This window comes from Lepidochelys olivacea, assembly GCF_965140295.1.
Source record: "Lepidochelys olivacea isolate rLepOli2 genome assembly, chromosome: 3".
NCBI classification, from domain to species: domain Eukaryota; kingdom Metazoa; phylum Chordata; order Testudines; family Cheloniidae; genus Lepidochelys; species Lepidochelys olivacea.
In genome coordinates, this window is record NC_140413.1 from 125986979 (window position 1) to 126005017 (window position 18039).

General features: G+C 41.1%; 1 protein-coding gene across 2 annotated transcripts in view; it reads right to left on the bottom strand.

Annotated features, from left to right (window-relative positions):
- PDE10A (phosphodiesterase 10A) overlaps positions 1-18039 on the bottom strand; it is a 337153-nt gene that overhangs the window by 113428 nt on the left and 205686 nt on the right. For both annotated transcript variants that reach the window (XM_084623497.1, XM_084623496.1), the window contains exons 6-9: positions 14280-14420; positions 11833-11988; positions 6369-6419; positions 4854-4912 (exon numbers count right to left, since the gene is read on the bottom strand). In XM_084623497.1, coding sequence (XP_084479623.1) covers positions 4854-4912; positions 6369-6419; positions 11833-11988; positions 14280-14420 — 407 coding nt within the window. The remainder of the gene's footprint in view (positions 1-4853; positions 4913-6368; positions 6420-11832; positions 11989-14279; positions 14421-18039) is intronic.

The window sequence follows — 18039 nt, forward strand, 5'->3', positions numbered from 1 at the left end:
AAAATATATAGGAATAACAGAGTAGATCACGCTGGTGGAAGAGGGACACTATATGTAAAAGAAAGCATAGAGTCAAATATAGTAATAATCTTAAATGAATCGAACTGTATCACAGAATTCTATGGACAGAAATTCCATACTTGAAAAATAAGTGTACAGAAGTAGGAATACACTACTGACTACCTGACCAGGATGATGACAGTAATTGTGAAATGCCCAGGGAGATCAGACATGCTACAAAAACAGAAAACCCAATAAAATAGGGGATTTCAACTAACCCCAAATTTGCTAAACACATGTCATCCCAGAATGGGATGCAGAGATAAAATTTATAGACAACATATGACTGTTGCTTGGAGCAGCTAGCCCTGGAACTGACCAGGGGAGATCAGTTCTTCATTTAGTGCTAAGTGGAGCACAAGATCTGGGCCAAGAGGTGAACATAGATGAACTACACGGTAACAGCAACCATAATGTAATTAAATTTAACATTCTTGGGGGGGGGGGATATCAAAGAAACCCAGCACAGTAGTTTTTAACTTCAAAAGGGGGAACTACACAAAAATGAGGAAGCTAGTTAAATGGAAATTAAAAGGAACAGTCAAAGGAGTGAAATGCCTGGAAGCTGCATGGAAACTATTTAAATACACCATAATAGAGGATCAAATTAAAAGGATACTCCAAATAACAAGAACTGTAACAGGACCAAAAAAAAGCCACCAAGGCTAAAAAGCAGAGTAAAAGAGATGGTTAGAGGCAAAAAGGCATCCTTTAAAAACTGGAAGTCAAATCCTTCTGAGGAAAATAGAAAGAAGCATAAACTCTGTCAAGTGAAATATAAAAGTATAATTAAACAGTCCAAAAAAGAATCTGAAGAGCAACTAGCAAAAGACACAAAAACTAAGAGCAATTTTTTTAAAATACATCAGAAGAAAGAAACCTGCCAAACAATCAGCGGGATCTCTGGATGATCGAGGTGCTAACGGAGCACTCAAAGAAGACAAGGCTGTTGTGGAGAAGCTAAATGAATTCTTTGCATCTGTCTTCACTGCAGAGGATGTGAGGGAGATTTGTCACCTAAAAAGAATGGCTCAGGAGTGCCAATCTGAGGAACTGTCTCAGATTAAGGTGTCAGTAGAGGAGGTTTTAGAACAAACTGATACATTTAACATTATAAAGTCACCGGGAACAAGTTGTATTCACCAAGAGTTCTGAAGGAACTCAAATATGACATTGCAGAACTCTCTCCCTCATTCAGTAAGGGTGTGGGACCCTTTCTAAATGGGGGAGGCAACCTAGTGACAGATGATGTGGAAAAAGTTGAAGTACTCAATGCTTTTTTTGCCTTGGTTTTCACAGACAAGGTCAGCTCCCAGACTGCTGCACTGGGCAACACAGTATGGGGAGGAGGTGAGCAGCCATCAGTGGTGAAAGAACAGGTTAAGGACTATTTAGAAAAGCTAGACATGCACAAGACCATGGGTCCAGATCTAATGCATCCAAGGGTGCTGAGGGAGTTGGCTGATGTGATTGCAGAGCCATTGGCTATTATTTTTGAAAATTCGTGGTGATCAGGGGGAGATCCCGGACGATTGGAAAAAGGCAAATATAGTGCCCATATTTAAAAAAGGGAAGAAAGAGAACCCGGGGAACTACAGACTGGTCAGCCTGACTTCAGTCCCTGGCAAAATCATGGAGCAGGTCCTCACAGAATCCAATTTGGAGCACGTGGAGGAGAGTAAGGTGATCAGGAACAGTCAACATGGATTCATCAAGGGCAAGTCATGCCTGACCAACCTGACTGACTTCTATGATGAGATAACTAGCTCTGTGGATATGGGAAAAAGTGGTGGATGAGATATATCTTGACATTAGCAAAGCTTTTGACACGGTCTCCCACAGTATTCTTGCCAGCAAGTTAAAGAAGTATGGATTGGATGAATGGACTCGAAGGTGGACAGAAAACTGGCTAGATCGCTGGGCTCAACAGGTAGTGATCAATGGCTTGATGTCTAGTTAGCAGCCAGTATCAAGCGGAGTGCCCCAGCGGTCAGTCCTGGGGCTGGTTCTGTTCAACATCTTCATTAATGATCTGGATGATGGGATGGATTGCATCCTCAGCAAGTTTGCAGATGACACTAAGCTGTGGGGAAGATGTAGATACGCTGGAGGATAGGAGGGACAGGGGCCGGAGGGACCTAGACAAATTTGGAGATTGGGCCAAAAGGAATCTGATGCCGTTCAAGAAGGACAAGTGCAGAGTCCTGCACTTAGGACAGAAGAATCCCATGCACCGCTACAGGCTGGGGACCAACTGGCTAAGCAGCAGTTCTGCAGAAAAGGACCTGAGGATTAAAGTGGACGAGAAGCTGGATATGAGTCAGCAGTGTGCCCTTGTGGCCAAGAAGGCCAACGGCATATTGGGCTGTATTAGTAGGAGCATTGCCAGCAGACTGAGGGAAGTGATTATTCCCCTCAGTTTGGCACTGGTGAAGTCACACCTGGAGTAGTGTGTCCAGTTTTGGTCCCCCCACTACAGAAGGGATGTGGACAAATTGGAGAGAGTCCAGCAGAGGGCAACAAAAATTATTAGGGGTGCTGGGGAACATGACTTACAAGGAGAGGCTGAGGGAACTGGGGTTATTTAGTCTGCAGAAGAGAAGAGTAAGGGGGGATTTGATAGCAGCCTTCAACTACCTGAAGGGGGGCTCCAAAGAGGATGGAGCTAGGCTGTTCTCAGTGGTGGCAGATGACAGAACAAGAAGCAGTGGTCTCAAGTTGCAGTGGGGGAGGTCTAAGTTAGATATTAGGAAACCCAATTTCACTAGGAGGGTGGTGAAGCACTGGAAGGGGTTACCTAAGGAGGTGGTAGAATCTCCTTCTTTAGAGGTTTTTAAGGCCCTGACAAAGCCCTGGCTGGGATGACTGAGTTGGTATTGGTCCTGCTTTGAGCAGGGGATTGGACTAGATGACCTCCTGAGGTCTCTTCCAACACTAATATTCTATGATCCTTAACTATGGTATGTAACCTATCACTTAAATCAGCCTCTGTACCAGATGACTGGCAGATAGCCAATGTAACACCAATTTTTAAAAAAAGGCACCAGAGGTGATCTGGCAATAAAAGGCTGGTAAGCCTGACTTCAGTACCAGGCAAATTGGTTGAAACTATAGTAAAGAACAGAATTATCAGACACATTGATGAACACGATATGTTGGGGAAGAGTCAAGATGACTTTTGTAAAGGAAAATCATGCCTCATGAATCTATTAGAATTCTTTGAATGTGTCAAACATGTGGACAAGGGTGATCCAGCTGATAGAGTGGACTTTCAGAAAACATCTGACAAAGTCCCACATCAAAGGCTCTGAAGCAAAATAAGTAGTCATGGGATAAGAGAGACTGTCCTCTCATGGATCAGTAATTGGTTAAAAGATAGACAACAAATGGTAGGAATAAATGGTCAGTTTTCACAATGTAAAGTGGTAAATAGCAGTGTCCCCCAAGGATCTGCACTGGGATTTGTGCTGTTCAACATATTCATAAATGATCTGTAAAAAGGGGTAAACAGTGAGATACAAAGCTGGCAGATGAAACAAAACTACTCAAGATAGTTAAGTCCAAAGCTGACTGTGAAGAGTTACAAAGGGATCTCACAAAACTGGATGACTGGACAACAAAATGGCAGATGAAATTCAATGTTGATAAATGCAAAGTAATGCACACTGGAAAACATAATCCCAACTATACATACTAAATGATGGGGTCTAAATTAGCTGTTACTGCGCAATAAAAAGATCTTTGAGTCATCATGGATCATCCGCTCAATGTGCAGTGGCAATCAAAAAAGCTAACAGAATGTTACAAACCATTAGGAAAGTGATAGATAGTAAGACAGAAAATATCATAATGCCACTGTATAAATTGATGGTACACCAACACCTTGAATACTGCATGCAGTTCTGGTTACCCCATCTCAAAAAAAGATATATTAGAATTGGAAAAGGTACAGAAAGACAACAAAAAATAATTAGGGGTATGGAACAGATTCCGTATGAAGAGAGATTAAAAAGTCTGAGACTGTTCATCTTAGAGAAGAGACAACTTAAGGGGGGAATATGACAGAGGTCTGTAGAATCATGAATGGTGTGGAGAAAGTGAATAAGGAAGCATTATTTACACCTTCATAAGAACCATGGATCACCAAATGAAATTACTAGACAGCAGATTTAAAACAAATATAAGGAAGTACTTCTTCACACCCCACCCAGCCAGCCTGTGGAACACAGTAAATGCCAACTATGATTTTAACAGCCACATTAACATGTTACTTGTGTTTATTATTTCTTTTCCTATTTTCCCAATTAAATGCATAGCTGAATTATAGGGAAGCAATGGACTCCAAATGCAAAAATTCTATTAATGATGTAAAAGAATGCCTATGGGCATTTGCCAACTCCAGTTACATCCTAAACATTAGCAACTTCACGTATTTCTACAAAACAGTAGAAATGTGGTAAAATGTCTTATATTTGAAGTGTAATGATCAGAAGTCACACTAAAACACAGTAAGTGACCTTGAAGCAAAAATACAAATATTTATCACATGAATAATGAATAAAATTGGGACTTTACAAGACTTGTATTGTACAAGAGAAAGCCTTAAGCAGCATTGAAAAAAGGGCAAATGCAGAGAGAGGAAACCCATAAACAAACAGGGAAAATGGAAGGGAAGCACAAACATACAAATTGCCAAGGAAAAATATGAATTAGTAACTTTCACTTATCAAAAAAGGAGCCTGTCACAGAAGCAATCATTCAGCTGAAACTGGCTTGTTGCAAATCACACTTACTTTGATACGTCAAGCAGGAAGTCATTCAGTTCAGTCTGTTTGGCAAGACCCCTGCACACCTGAGGGAAACACATTATACATTGTTGCTTATTCCAGGAGAACACTGGACTCATAATGAAACTGTAGGACAAACATTTTATTGGTCTAATCTGTATATAAACAAACAGGTATATATAACAACACGTGTAAAATGTACCAAAAAGCTAATACAAGTTTGTATGTCGGGCTTCAAGTTTAAATATCTTTTTGCAGAGCTGTGGATATGTTAACATGGATGAGCAATACATTTCTCCATCTCTGCTAAAAAAAATACTGCCTATTGTTCAGTACTGTAAAATTTGAGGTGCCATTAACTGGCATCTTTGGGTCCTGCTATGAAATCAACTTAACTACTGCACTTCCATAACAAATGCTACACCCTTGCTGGGAATGCTAATAGCATTTGTTTCCTTTATCCCTTATCCTGTTCCTTCATCACTTCTCTCAGCTTGCCAAAAGTAGCCCATAAAGGCACCTAATGAGTGAAGTGAAGCAGAATTGCTAGATTCCCCTTCCCCATGCTCTTTCTTTGGGGAAGTCAACAGGATTACAGAGACCGAATACAATTAACAGCGCAGGGAAAGGAAAATATTGCTGGATGAAGTGAGGACTTTGAACCCCATTGCTACTTCACCAGATTTCATACTCATTTCATATTAGTTGACAAAAGAATTTTACTCCTATAATGTGCATGAAGCTTTGCAGAAAGAATAAAGAAAACGGGCCTTTACCGCTCTGCACCTTTTATATCATAAAATACCATTCAAATCTGATAATGCTTTATACATGTGCAAAGTGGATGTAAATAACTACATAAAATGTGAAGAATCAGACCCACAGTTTCTACTTAGATTTACTCTATGGTTCCTTAAAAGTGCCATGAAACAATTAACAATTAGGCTAAGGGATGACTTGATCACAATCTCTGGAGAACAAAATTTGATAATCGGTTTTTGAGTATAGCAGACAAAGGTATAACATGATCCAATGGATGAAGTTGAAAAAAAAAATTCAGACTGGAATAAGGCACACATTTTTAAGTGAGGACAATTAGCCATTGGAACAATTTACCAGTGGTACCGGTGGAATCTCCATCACTGCCAACTTTTAAAACAAGATTAGATATTTTTCCAAGTTATGGGCTCAAACTTTTAAAGGAATTTAGGCGTTGCTGCACTTGCAATGCCTAACTGATTTAAGAGCCTACGTCTCATTTTCAAAATGGATTTAGGCACTTAATCCAGGGGACAATGTGATTTAAGCTCCTAAATGCCTTAATCCCTTTTGAATATAAGTTTTAGGCTCCTAAATCAGGTGTTGCAAAGCTCAGCGCAGCAACACCTAAATACCTTTAAAATCTGGCTCTGCTCTAGTTCAAACAGGAATTAATTCAGGGCTATCCTATGGCCTGAAATATGCACGAGATCAGATTAGATGATCACAATGGTCCCTATGAGTCAATGAATTCAGACCCACCTGTACTTGATGTATTGCTACCGAGGCCCATGCAAGATTTGCTGTTGCAACCTGAAACAAAATATAAGAAACCAACTTTGAGGAAGTCCAGTAAATTTCAAACCAGCTCTATAATACTTTGTTTTTTGATCCAGCTGCTAAATGTCTTTGAATATCCTAATACTTCACCTGCTGATTGTTTTAGATCATAGACAGGGAACTATATTTTGCAGGGGAGGGAGGACAGACAATGAATTTATGAAAGTGTAACAGGACTACCAGTGGTTCATTGTTCTAAAAGAGTATTCAGGCCACACATAGCAAGTGTTTAATACTTTTCATTTGTTTTGTGCCATTGGGAGGCTCACAGAGCTGTGCTCTCCAGAGGCAGCATGACAGATTCACCCCAGCAAACACAAGACAGAAGCAGCCCTTCCAAGAACTCAAGAGGGGCTTTAAAAACTACATTTCATACATTGTTAAAATGTTTCTGCCACACAAAGAAAGATCCTTGTGAGAACAATATATTCTTTATGAGGACCAATCCATTAAACCACCAATATTTCTAAGGGAAAATCTCTGTTTGTGGACAGGCACTGCTTTCTTCATTGCCATTTGTGTTTCAGAAGAATCAGATATGATCACTAAAACAAGAATTCTGTTTAAAATATGTCCGTTTCTGTACAACATTTCAAACAAATGTCATGTAATCTGTAGTTAGCTAAATTTAAATAAGATGTGCTACCAGGCATAATCTCCTGTCCTTAAAGCACACAGGTTTTGTTGGGAACAAACAGAACTGTAAAAAGTCTACTGTTATATACTCTATTACAGCGTTTCTCAAACTGGGGTGTGCAGACCACTGGGGTTCCCCCGAGTGTACCCCAGGGGGTTCGCGGGCCCTGCTGATCAACTCCTCTCCAGCCCTCCCAGCGCCTCCTGCACCCAAACTCTCTCCCAGAGCTCACACCCTGCATCAATTCCTGCACCCCAAATCCCTGCCCCGGCCTAGTGAAAGTGAGCGAAAGTGGGGAAGAGCGAGCGACAGAGGGAGGGGGGATGGAGTGAGCAGGGGGCAGGGCTTCAGGGAAGGGGCGGAGCAGGGGCGTGGCCTCAACAGAGGGGGAGGGGTAAGGGCTGAGCTGGGGGTTCCCGAAAAATTTTACATCAAAATGGGGGTCCTTGGGTTCCTAAAATTTCAGAACCGCTGTTCTATTAATATACATATTTCCTATAGAAGATACTGTAGCTTTTTTTAACTGCATAACTGTGGCATAAGATGTTTTGTGAGATAAAATTAAAAAGATTAAAAGGAAACAAGTTACCTTAAAAATTCTCAGATTAGAACGAAAACATTTTATGCAGCATTATTTATTTTTTAAACAAAAAGCTACTGAATTATTGGAAATGTAGCAATTAGTTTAAAGTAGATCCCAAATGTAAACAAATTGTCCAATACATACACAGCTTTGTACAGAACAAAATATGTGTAAGACCTACAAGAAGTGTGGTTTTATTAACTGCTGAAGTTATTCTAGGGAAGGTGAGGTTACTCACCCTATGTAGTAACTGTAGTTCCATAGCATTTTTGCTTCGGCACAAAGAGAAGGGGATCTTGCCAACCGTTGTTGGTTGATGTAAAACATGCAAGGTATGCTGTCTGTCATGTTTTAACAGATTTGTCTCTGATTCCTGACTGCCCTCAGCTCCAGAAGGTAGATATGTAAACGACCTTCTTGGGCAGACCATTGGCCCTGAATAGCATTGTCAAGGTTCCTCCCCCACTCTGAACTCTAGGGTACAGATGTGGGGACCTGCATGAAAAACCTCCTAAGCTAACCTTAACCAGCTTAGGTCAAAACTTCCCCAAGGTACAAAATATTCCACCCGTTGTCCTTGGATTGGCCGCTACCACCACCAAACTAATATTGGTTACTGGGGAAGAGCTGTTTGGACGCGTCTTTCCCCCCAAAATACTTCCCAAAACCTTGCACCCCACTTCCTGGACAAGGTTTGGTAAAAAGCCTCACCAATTTGCCTAGGTGACTACAGTCCCAGACCCTTGGATCTTAAGAACCTGAACAATCCTCACAACACTTGCACCCCCCCTTTCCTGGGAAATGTTGGATAAAAAGCCTCACCAATTTGCATAGGTGACCACAGACCCAAACCCTTGGATCTGAGAACAATGAAAAAGCATTCAGTTTTCTTACAAGAAGACTTTTAATAAAAATAGAAGTAAATAGAAATAAAGAAATTCCCCCTGTAAAATCAGGATGGTAGATATCTTACAGGGTAATTAGATTCAAAAACATAGAGAACCCCTCTAGGCAAAACCTTAAGTTACAAAAAAGATACACAGACAGAAATAGTTATTCTATTCAGCACAATTCTTTTCTCAGCCATTTAATGAAATCATAATCTAACACATGCCTAGCTAGATTACTTACTAAAAGTTCTAAGACTCCATTCCTGGTCTATCCCCGGCAAAAACCAGTATATAGACAGACACACAGACCCTTTTGTTTCTCTCCCTCCTCCCAGCTTTTGAAAGTATCTTGTCTCCTCATTGGTCATTTTGGTCAGGTGCCAGCGAGGTTACCTTTAGCTTCTTAACCCTTTACAGGTGAGAGGAGCTTTCCCCTGGCCAGGAGGGATTTCAAAGGGGTTTACCCTTCCCTTTATATTTATGACAAGCATATGTCCCTAGATGAGCCTCCCAATCCAACAACAAAGTTAAATTTGTCTTTATGGTGATGGTTGTAGCTGGCTGGATAAAGGGTACTCTGGTACAGACATTGTGAAGTTTCTTCAGACTGTTTGGTCAGCATATAAACTGTAAGCAGAAAAGGCATCACCTTGTATGACATGTTATGGCAGCTTGTACTTTTGTATGTCCCAGAAGCTGAAGACAATTTCTTGTCAAAGTCTGGGGGCTTATTTGAATCTTTGCAATGTGGTTTGAATGAGTCGAAATGGGTCCATGAGGAGGGAAGCTCTGGCTGCTACTATGTCTAAGGAGTCGCCTATGAATTCTACCCTTTGAATAGAGGTCTAAGTGGACTTTTCTACATTGACCCGGAGATCTTGTCTGAGGAACAGGGACAAAGCTATCTTCGTGGTGGAAAGAACCTCACAGAAAGACCAACCAGTTGTTGAGGTATGGAAAAACTATCATCACCTTCCGACACAGACAGGTGGCAACCATTGCCAATACCTTTGAGAATACTGTTGGAGCAGAGAAAAGGCCAAATGGAAGTACCCAACATTGGAAGTGGTCTCAGCTGACCAGAACCCGAAGGAATCTCTTTGTGAGATGGGTGAATCATGATATGAAAATATGCATCCCGAAGGTTGAGGACCAAAAACCTAGATCCAACGATGGAATTTTTAGCTGCAAGGGTTCCCATCCTGAATTTCTGTACTTTCACTAAGATGCTATTAAGTCTTAGATCTAGAATAGGTCTCCACTCTTCTATGGGACCAGAGAATACTTGGAGTAAAATCCCTTCTCCCTGTGCTGAGCAGGAACTGGTTCTATGGCTCCGAAGCATAGAAGGAAAGTGATTTCCTGTCTCAAGTATTTGTGAGAGGGATCCTTTAAAATGGAGAGGGAAAAGGGGTGGGGTTGGAGATGCAGGTCAAATGAATGCAGTAACCTGATCTTATAAGCTCCAAGTTCAAGTGGAGAGTCACGTGGTCCCATGGAGACATGTAATTCCAGTGACTGTGTCAAACTTGGTACCAATAAATGTTCAGTACTCATCAGGGGAGGGGAGACTCTGGATCATCTGAAACTAACAGGTAGCTAGAATACCTAAACTCCTGCAAGACTGTGTGGGTTAATGGTACCGAGAGAGGAGTCTACCCAGAAGAGTCTGTTGGAGTGGAAGTCATCAGTACCAACAATGTTCATTGCCTCAAAGAGCGTGTGGTCTGAGGTGGCTTCTTAGACTGAAGGAGTCATGGTGCTAGGTACCAGAGGTTGTGGAGGAAGGTCCATCGGTACCATCTTGCTAGAAACAAGCTGCTTCTCTCTGCTGCCCTGCTTGCATTTTGATAGTACCCAAAATAGTTTAAGTACCAATGCACATTTAGAATCATGGCTCCTAGAGGAACTCAAGAGTCTTTAAAGCACTATTGGTTGGTACAGGAGGAGCATGGAACCTCAGATGGTATCCAGCCCAGAACCTGAGGGCTTGGACATGGTCAACTTGTGAGAAAACCAAAATCTTTTTGAAACAGGCTCTTTGTGAGGAAAGGTAAAACTTCTTTTCTGAAAGTCACTCCCAGAATGCGGTGTCAAGGTAGAAAGGGCACTCTGCTCACTTGGAGACTGATGAACGGGCAGAGGGTCTCTCATAACTCTCTGGTGAGGGTGAAGAGAGCTCTCTCTGATGAAGAATTGAAGTCTAATCTCTGTTTTCTTAGCCCTGCTCTTAAGTCAAAGTTCCCCTGAGCCAATGGCTCACTGGACTGATGTGGTTAAGGCATGTCAATTTTATAGCCAACAGTACACAAAGGAGTAACGTGGCCAGCACCACATCCAACTGCCTTTGGCTGCCCTAACCCGATGGATCAAATACTCATTTTCCCCATGGGTGTACTGGAGGTGGCTTTTCAGTGTGAGACTAAGCAAGATTCAAGCACCTTACTCACTCAGCCACCACACTTCTAACGGCACTGCACCTCAGCTCTTAAGGGCTGAGCAGAAATTGCATTTGTGAGGGATGTGCATGCCCCCAGATAAGGAATGCACCAGGAATGCCTGCTGATGACTGGGATAGCCTATTGGTAGGTGAGGCAACACATGAATCTTGGTGATCCTGGTATACTGCCTTCACCTGGAGTGAAAGCCTCCCAAAAGGAGGGTGGGGGAACACCCTGAACAGGCACTGCTACCAAACATCTCTGATCAAAGGTGCATGAAACACATGCACACTTGAAGGGGAGCACCGTACTTGAAGAATAAATGCTTTGAAAAAGTTGACCAGTGTAGAAACACTACCTACCCATATTGCAAAATATAGCTTTACCAAAAGATTTAAATTGAGCTCTGTGTAACTTGGTAATGTCCTTTTAAACAGTAGCAATTTCATTCTGTAACACTAGTTCATGTACTTGTAATAGCCTGAGCTTTCATTGACCCACCCTTCCATTAAGGTGCTGACAACATCTATTATTTTAAAATTCATAATCAATAAACAATTGATAACAACATGCTTTCAATTATTCCCACAAGATGGAACAAAACAATTAGAAAATGCTGTGTGTATGAAATGAATCTTTACCACTTCCCACTCAGAATACCAATGAGAATCAACCGGCCTTATAAGGCCCACTCTCCAAGTACATAACTCAATTACAAAAAATATCGAAACAAAATGAGGGAAAAAAAGGAGGAAGTCTGGGGTCAAAAGTAGCTGGCACCATCTTGAAGGGGGAAATTTAAAAAGAAAACCAGCTGCAAAATTTTAGGCCTTACCTCCTGGTGACTGAGATGGAAGGCTTCTTTGCCCCAATGCCGATAAAGCTCCAGGATACCAATCAAATCACCAATTGCAGTGACAATCGGTAAACAAAGAACAGATTGGATACGAGTCCCTGATTCCAGTCCAGTACCTTTGGGAAATCGTTCATCCTAAAAAGTGCAAACAATGTTTCATCAAATGTAAATATTATAACATTAATATAAAAAATAAATCAACATTTCTCTCTCAGCTGGCTGAACCACTTAGCACGAACAGCTACACCCTTCACGTTCAAGAACTCAATCAAAAATGTCTCTCCATGGTTATTCTACAAATATAAATGACCTTATCCAAAGTTAGACTCAGTTATGGTATCAGATGCAAGCTTTGTATTTATTTTTAAAGTACATCTCTTTTAACCTCACGCTCAGCAGAAATAGTACCTTATTGCTGAGGCTAGTCTGTACAATGGCAGAAAGAAAACTAAATACACTGGCAACTGTGCTGTGTCTACACTACTGTGGTAAGTCAACCTAAGTTACTCTACTTCAGCTATGTGAATAATGTAGCTGGAGTTGACGTAGCTTAGGTAGACTTACTGCAGTGTCTACGCCGTACTGGGTCAACAGGCGAGCACTCTTCACTAGACCCGCTAAATGGACCACATGTGCATCGACTGCAGCAGTGTCGATCCCGCAGTAGTGTAGACGTAGCCTCTGAATTGAATTGCAGCAACTCAAACCACAGGGTTACCAAGCAGGCAATAGCCTCTGCGGGAGTAAGTAATCAAAGCCTGAGGCACTCACCGGTGCCAAAGGCCCCATGGAGACACAAATCTGCACTAATAATTCCCAAACTATCCCAATGCTGAGGACAAAAGTTACATCTATACAAGACAGAAAGGCTCTTCCCCATATCCTATTGTGCTTTACCACCCATCCTTAGTATACCTGTTCTCAAACTTGGGCAAAAATTACAGGAAAGAATGTCATGACGATGAAATGCTACCACAAAGGGGTCCAGTCTATCAAGTTGTGCCATTAATAAGATATGCCCCAGGCTTTACAGATCAAATGCCCCAGGAAAGGGAACTTATCATGAATAGGAAAATTGCCCATATGCTATTTTTTACTGGGGTTGTAACTAATCTCGAGGTGTAACTGTGGGCCCACACTCTTGAGCACTAACTCTTTAATCCTCTACTCTCAACAGATGATCCCTGCAGTGTGCTCCAGGGAAAGGAGAACACCCCTCCTAGCTTGGCCAATCTGCTGTAGTGGAAAAAAATGCCTTCCTCACCCCAAATAAGGTGATCATTTTCCCTTTTAGCATGACAGTGAGGGTCAATCTGAATGTAACCCATAGCCTGAAAGCAATCGTCGCTCAAACCAATGGTAAATAGTCCCTCCCTCAGGCAACCCCAAAGGAAGGAGAATGTGAAGAACTTCAGACTGTCAGGAAGCAACATAACAGGAGGATCCTACTTCCACTAGCAGACTCTTTTAGTGCCTGCTTGCATGGAGAGGGATCTGGCAAGTCAGTGTACAAGGGCCTGCTGCTTCCCCTTGTTGAAACACTCCAAAGCCTCTGGAACCCATTCATCCTGGTCAATAACCTCCTTGTAGAAAAGCAAACAAGAATAAGGGGTCTGGGAGGAGAGGAAAACAGGCCAGGTGGAAGCAGCCCTTGCATTTTTCCCAAATCCAACCCACAGGCCATTGTAACACTGCTCACTCTCTGCTGAGATGGAGAGCCTGAATTCTAGAAGAACATAGACTACGCAGAAAAGATTTCTTCTGAGACGAAGGTGAATGACTTGGCACATATGGATATGCACAATCTTTGCAAATAAAGATCTATTTGAGAAGAGAAAAGCTGCCATGCTATACTGGTGCTCTGGTGAGAGTGTAAACCGGAAGACATTATTCATACGTTTTCCCCCACAAAAACTCTAGAATTTGATTATGAATATGAAAGATACATATATAAAACATTAAGGTATTCACTGAAAACTACTGAGAAAATTTTCAAGTAATGCAGTCAAGTAGTGTCATGTATTAAATCAAAATTTGGTTGACTGTGCAAGTTAATAGAGTGTCAGTCACTTTAGCATTTGGGCTTGGCATACTGCCTGTTGTGAGGGCTAGGAAGGGAATTTTGGCTGATCATGCTTTTTTCTCCCAGGGATTTTTAGTGCACAGTAGTGTTATTTCCCTTTTCTGGCAGAAAAAAAGTTAGTTTTAAAAAAATGTATAAGATTTGTAAAAGTTAAAAAAAATTATACAGGGATGAGTTTTTATTAAACCAATCCAGACACAGAGAATTCATGCTTCTGGTCAGACACTACAAGTAGCAATGTAAATTATTTACTCTATGAATAATCCAGTTTACATTTCAACAATAATACATTTTTTGGGGAAAAAAAATCCATGTATCTCTTTAAAAAGAGAAAGTAATTTACCCCCAGAATATCTTCTACTAACAAAGTTTTTCTATATTTGGCTACATATGCAGATATTGTGGTGCCAAGTGCAATGGGCCCTGCAGGAATGAGCTGTGGTTGTCCTTCCTTAGCTCCCGGAGGTGTGAACACACAGAGGCTCTAATCAGAAGAAGAAAGAAAATGCCATTAGAAAGTTGGACTGTATTTGCACTGTAATTTGTGTTATTATGTATTGTACAATAAATAATAAGAAGAATTAAAGGATAAATTAAAATAATTTAGGTAGATCCATTTTGAGCTGATACAATGAAACTGAGGTGGACTGATGGACTCAGCTTCATTCTGTCAACAACTGTATCAAGAGATTATAGCAAATTCTGCCCTGGCTTAAGTGGATACACCTATTGTAGTCAATATCCACTGTGCTCACTTACATCAGAGATAGATTCTGCCCTTTTGAATACATTATGTATCGTATATAGAACTCCAGAGCAGTAAGTGACAAGATAACAGAAAACTACTCTTTTGTCAAGGATACATTTACTTCCAACTTTTCAAAGAAAAGTTTTAACAAACATGGATAACTCCAAGTTCTTGTTTCTCTTTCCTGTTACTTCCCCACCTCTATCTCCATGGTCAGGTGGCTTTGGCCCTGAACCTGCAATTGTATCCAGGCAGATAGACATTTGAACCCATGTGAAGCACAACTGACGACAGAGGGCCTCTGAGCAAGTGTGGAAGTGTCCCGCCGCGTGCATTCTGTTTTGCTGCCTTTGCACCCAAGATCAATCCGAGCTGATTATGTTGCTGAAGACTCAGAAGTAGTTATGACAACTTTCACTTTATGAAAGCCGTCCTCAAAACAATGACTTTTTTTTAAAAAAAGCTGAAGTATAAACCAAGGTAGCATTAGTAAAGTAAATAAGGCCAGCACAGAAAAAAGCTGCTGGCTAAATGGATCCAACTGCAGCATCAAGGCCTAAGAGAGACTAAACTAGAGCATCTATTTTTTCCTCTTATTAAAATCAAACATTAAATTACAAATAATAAATAGATTGAACACAACCACTAGCATACATAGGGGCTAACCTGCCAGCCCTCCAGGTGCCCATCTCCCATTGGGAGTCTAGGAGAGTTGTGTTCACAAGGATTTTAGGATCAACTATATACTGCAAGGAACAATCCCATGCTGGAAGGAAAATGGAATAGATGATCACCATCTTCCATTTCATGAGTCTATAGAAGTAGTTATGGCTTTCTGTAAGGTATTTATTGCTAGATGAATGGAACAAGTAACCCAGCCTGCCATGAATCAAAGTAGCGCCATTACCTTCAATGAGGAACTAGTCCATAGTTTCAGTACTATTTCCCTGTTTGTTACTGCAATGACAGTGCTGTTTGAGTTACTGTTTTTTGCTGGGTTTCAGAGTAGCAGCCGTGTTAGTCTGTATTCGCAAAAATAGAAGGAGTACTTGTGGCACCTTAGAGACTAACAAATTTATTTGAGCATAAGCTTTCGTGAGCTACAGCTCACTTCATCGGATGCATTCAGTGGAAAATACAGTGAGGAGATTTATATACATAGAGAACATGAAACAATGGGTGTTACAATACACACTGTAAGGAGAGTGATCACTTAAGGTGAGCTATTACCAGCAGGAAAGCGGGGGGTAAGGTAAACCAAGGTAGCATTAGTAAAGTAAATAAGGCCAGCACAGAAAAAAGCTGCTGGCTAAATGGATCCAACTGCAGCATCAAGGCCTAAGAGAGACTAAACTAGAGCATCTATTTTTTCCTCTTATTAAAATCAAACATTAAATTACAAATAATAAATAGACTGAACACAACCACTAGCATACATAGGGGCTAACCTGCCAGCACTCCGGATGCCCATCCCGGGGGGAGAACCTTTTGTAGTGATAATCAAGGTGGGCCATTTCCACCAGTTGACAAGAATGTCTGAGGAACAGTGGGGGAAATAAACATGGGGAACTAGTTTTACTTTGTGTAATGACCCATCCACTCCCACTCTTTATTCATGCCTAAATTAATTGTAACCAGTTTGAAAATTAATTCCAATTCAGCAGTCTCTCGTTGGAGTCTGTTTTTGAAGTTTTTTTGTTGAAGAATTGCCACTTTCAGGTCTGTAATCGAGTGACCAAAGAGACTGAAATGTTCTCCGACTGGTTTTTGAATGTTATCACCTTCAGCCCCCAACTAAAACCTCTCCAATGCATCATCAAGGATCTACAACCTACCCTGAAGGACGACCCATCACTCTCAGATCTTGGGAGACAGGCCACTCCTTGCTTACAGACAGCCCCCCAACCTGAAGCAAATACTCACCAGCAACCACACACCACACAACAAAAACACTAACCCAGGAACCTATCCTTGCAACAAAGCCCGTTGCAACTGTACCACATACCTATTCAGGGGACACCATCATAGGGCCTAATCACATCAGCCACACTATCAGAGGCTCGTTCACCTGCACATCTACCAATGTGATATATGCCATGTGCCAGCAATGCCCCTCTGCCATGTACACTGGCCAAACTGTACAGTCTCTACATAAAAGAATAAATGGACACAAATCAGATGTCAAGAATTATAACATTCAAAAACCAGTCGGAGAATACTTCAATCTCTTTGGTCACTCGATTACAGACCTAAAAGTTGCAATTCTTCAACAAAAAAACTTCAAAAACGGACTCCAACGAGAGACTGCTGAATTGGAATTAATTTGCAAACAGGGTACAATTAACTTAGGCTTGAATAGAGACTGGGAGTGGATGGGTCATTACACAAAGTAAAACTATTTCCCCGTGTTTATTCCCCCCCCCCCCCCCCCGTTCCTCAGACATTCTTGTCAACTGCTGAAAATGGCCCACCTTGATTATCACTGCAAAAGGTTCCCCCCTTGCACCCCCCTGCTTGTAATAGTGACCTTAAGTGATCACTCTCGTTATAGTGTGTATGGTAAATCCCACTGTTTCATGTTCTCTATGTATATAAATCTCCCCACTGTGTTTTCTACTGAATGCATCCGATGAAGTGAGCTGTAGCTCACGAAAGCTTATGCTCAAATAAATTTGTTAGTCTCTAAGGTGCCACAAGTACTCCTTTTCTTTTTGTTTTTTGCTGGTTACTGCTTCAGATCTATTTGGCTTTCTTCTCTAGCCAGCTGACACTGTACTAGTTGTAAGATTTGAAGGATCACTCAGTCACTCAAAAGCATCTGACAGGCTGCCACTGGTGGCTGAAATACTGTGAGACATCATGCATATCAGCAAGAAAATTAGCTAAAATGTTGATTAATGGGTTAAATAATTATTTAAGTTGTATTTCTAGAAAGCAGGACTGTTCTACTTAATTTACTCTTTGCTTGTTAGTAAAAATAAATCCACTAAGATACTGTTCTCTACTGTCAGAATGTTCTCTTCTCTTCCCTGCTCCTAACCAGTTCCCCTTTAAAATGATTTCGTTTTACTTCTCAAATAATCAGACATCCAAAGTTGAATGGCAAAACAATAAAGCAACATGTTAGTGACTGTCAGTATAACAGTCACATAAGATTATTAAATGCACAGGAAGCAGAATGATATTTCAAACCTTAATTGGAATCCTGGCTCTATTGAAATTAATAGCAAAACATCCATTGACTTCAAGGGGCCAGGAATTCCTGCCCTTATTTTTATTTACTTTCGGTAATTATGTGGCCCCAGGTACCATAGTATCTGAGTGCCTCACAATTTTTATCTTCACAACCACCCCC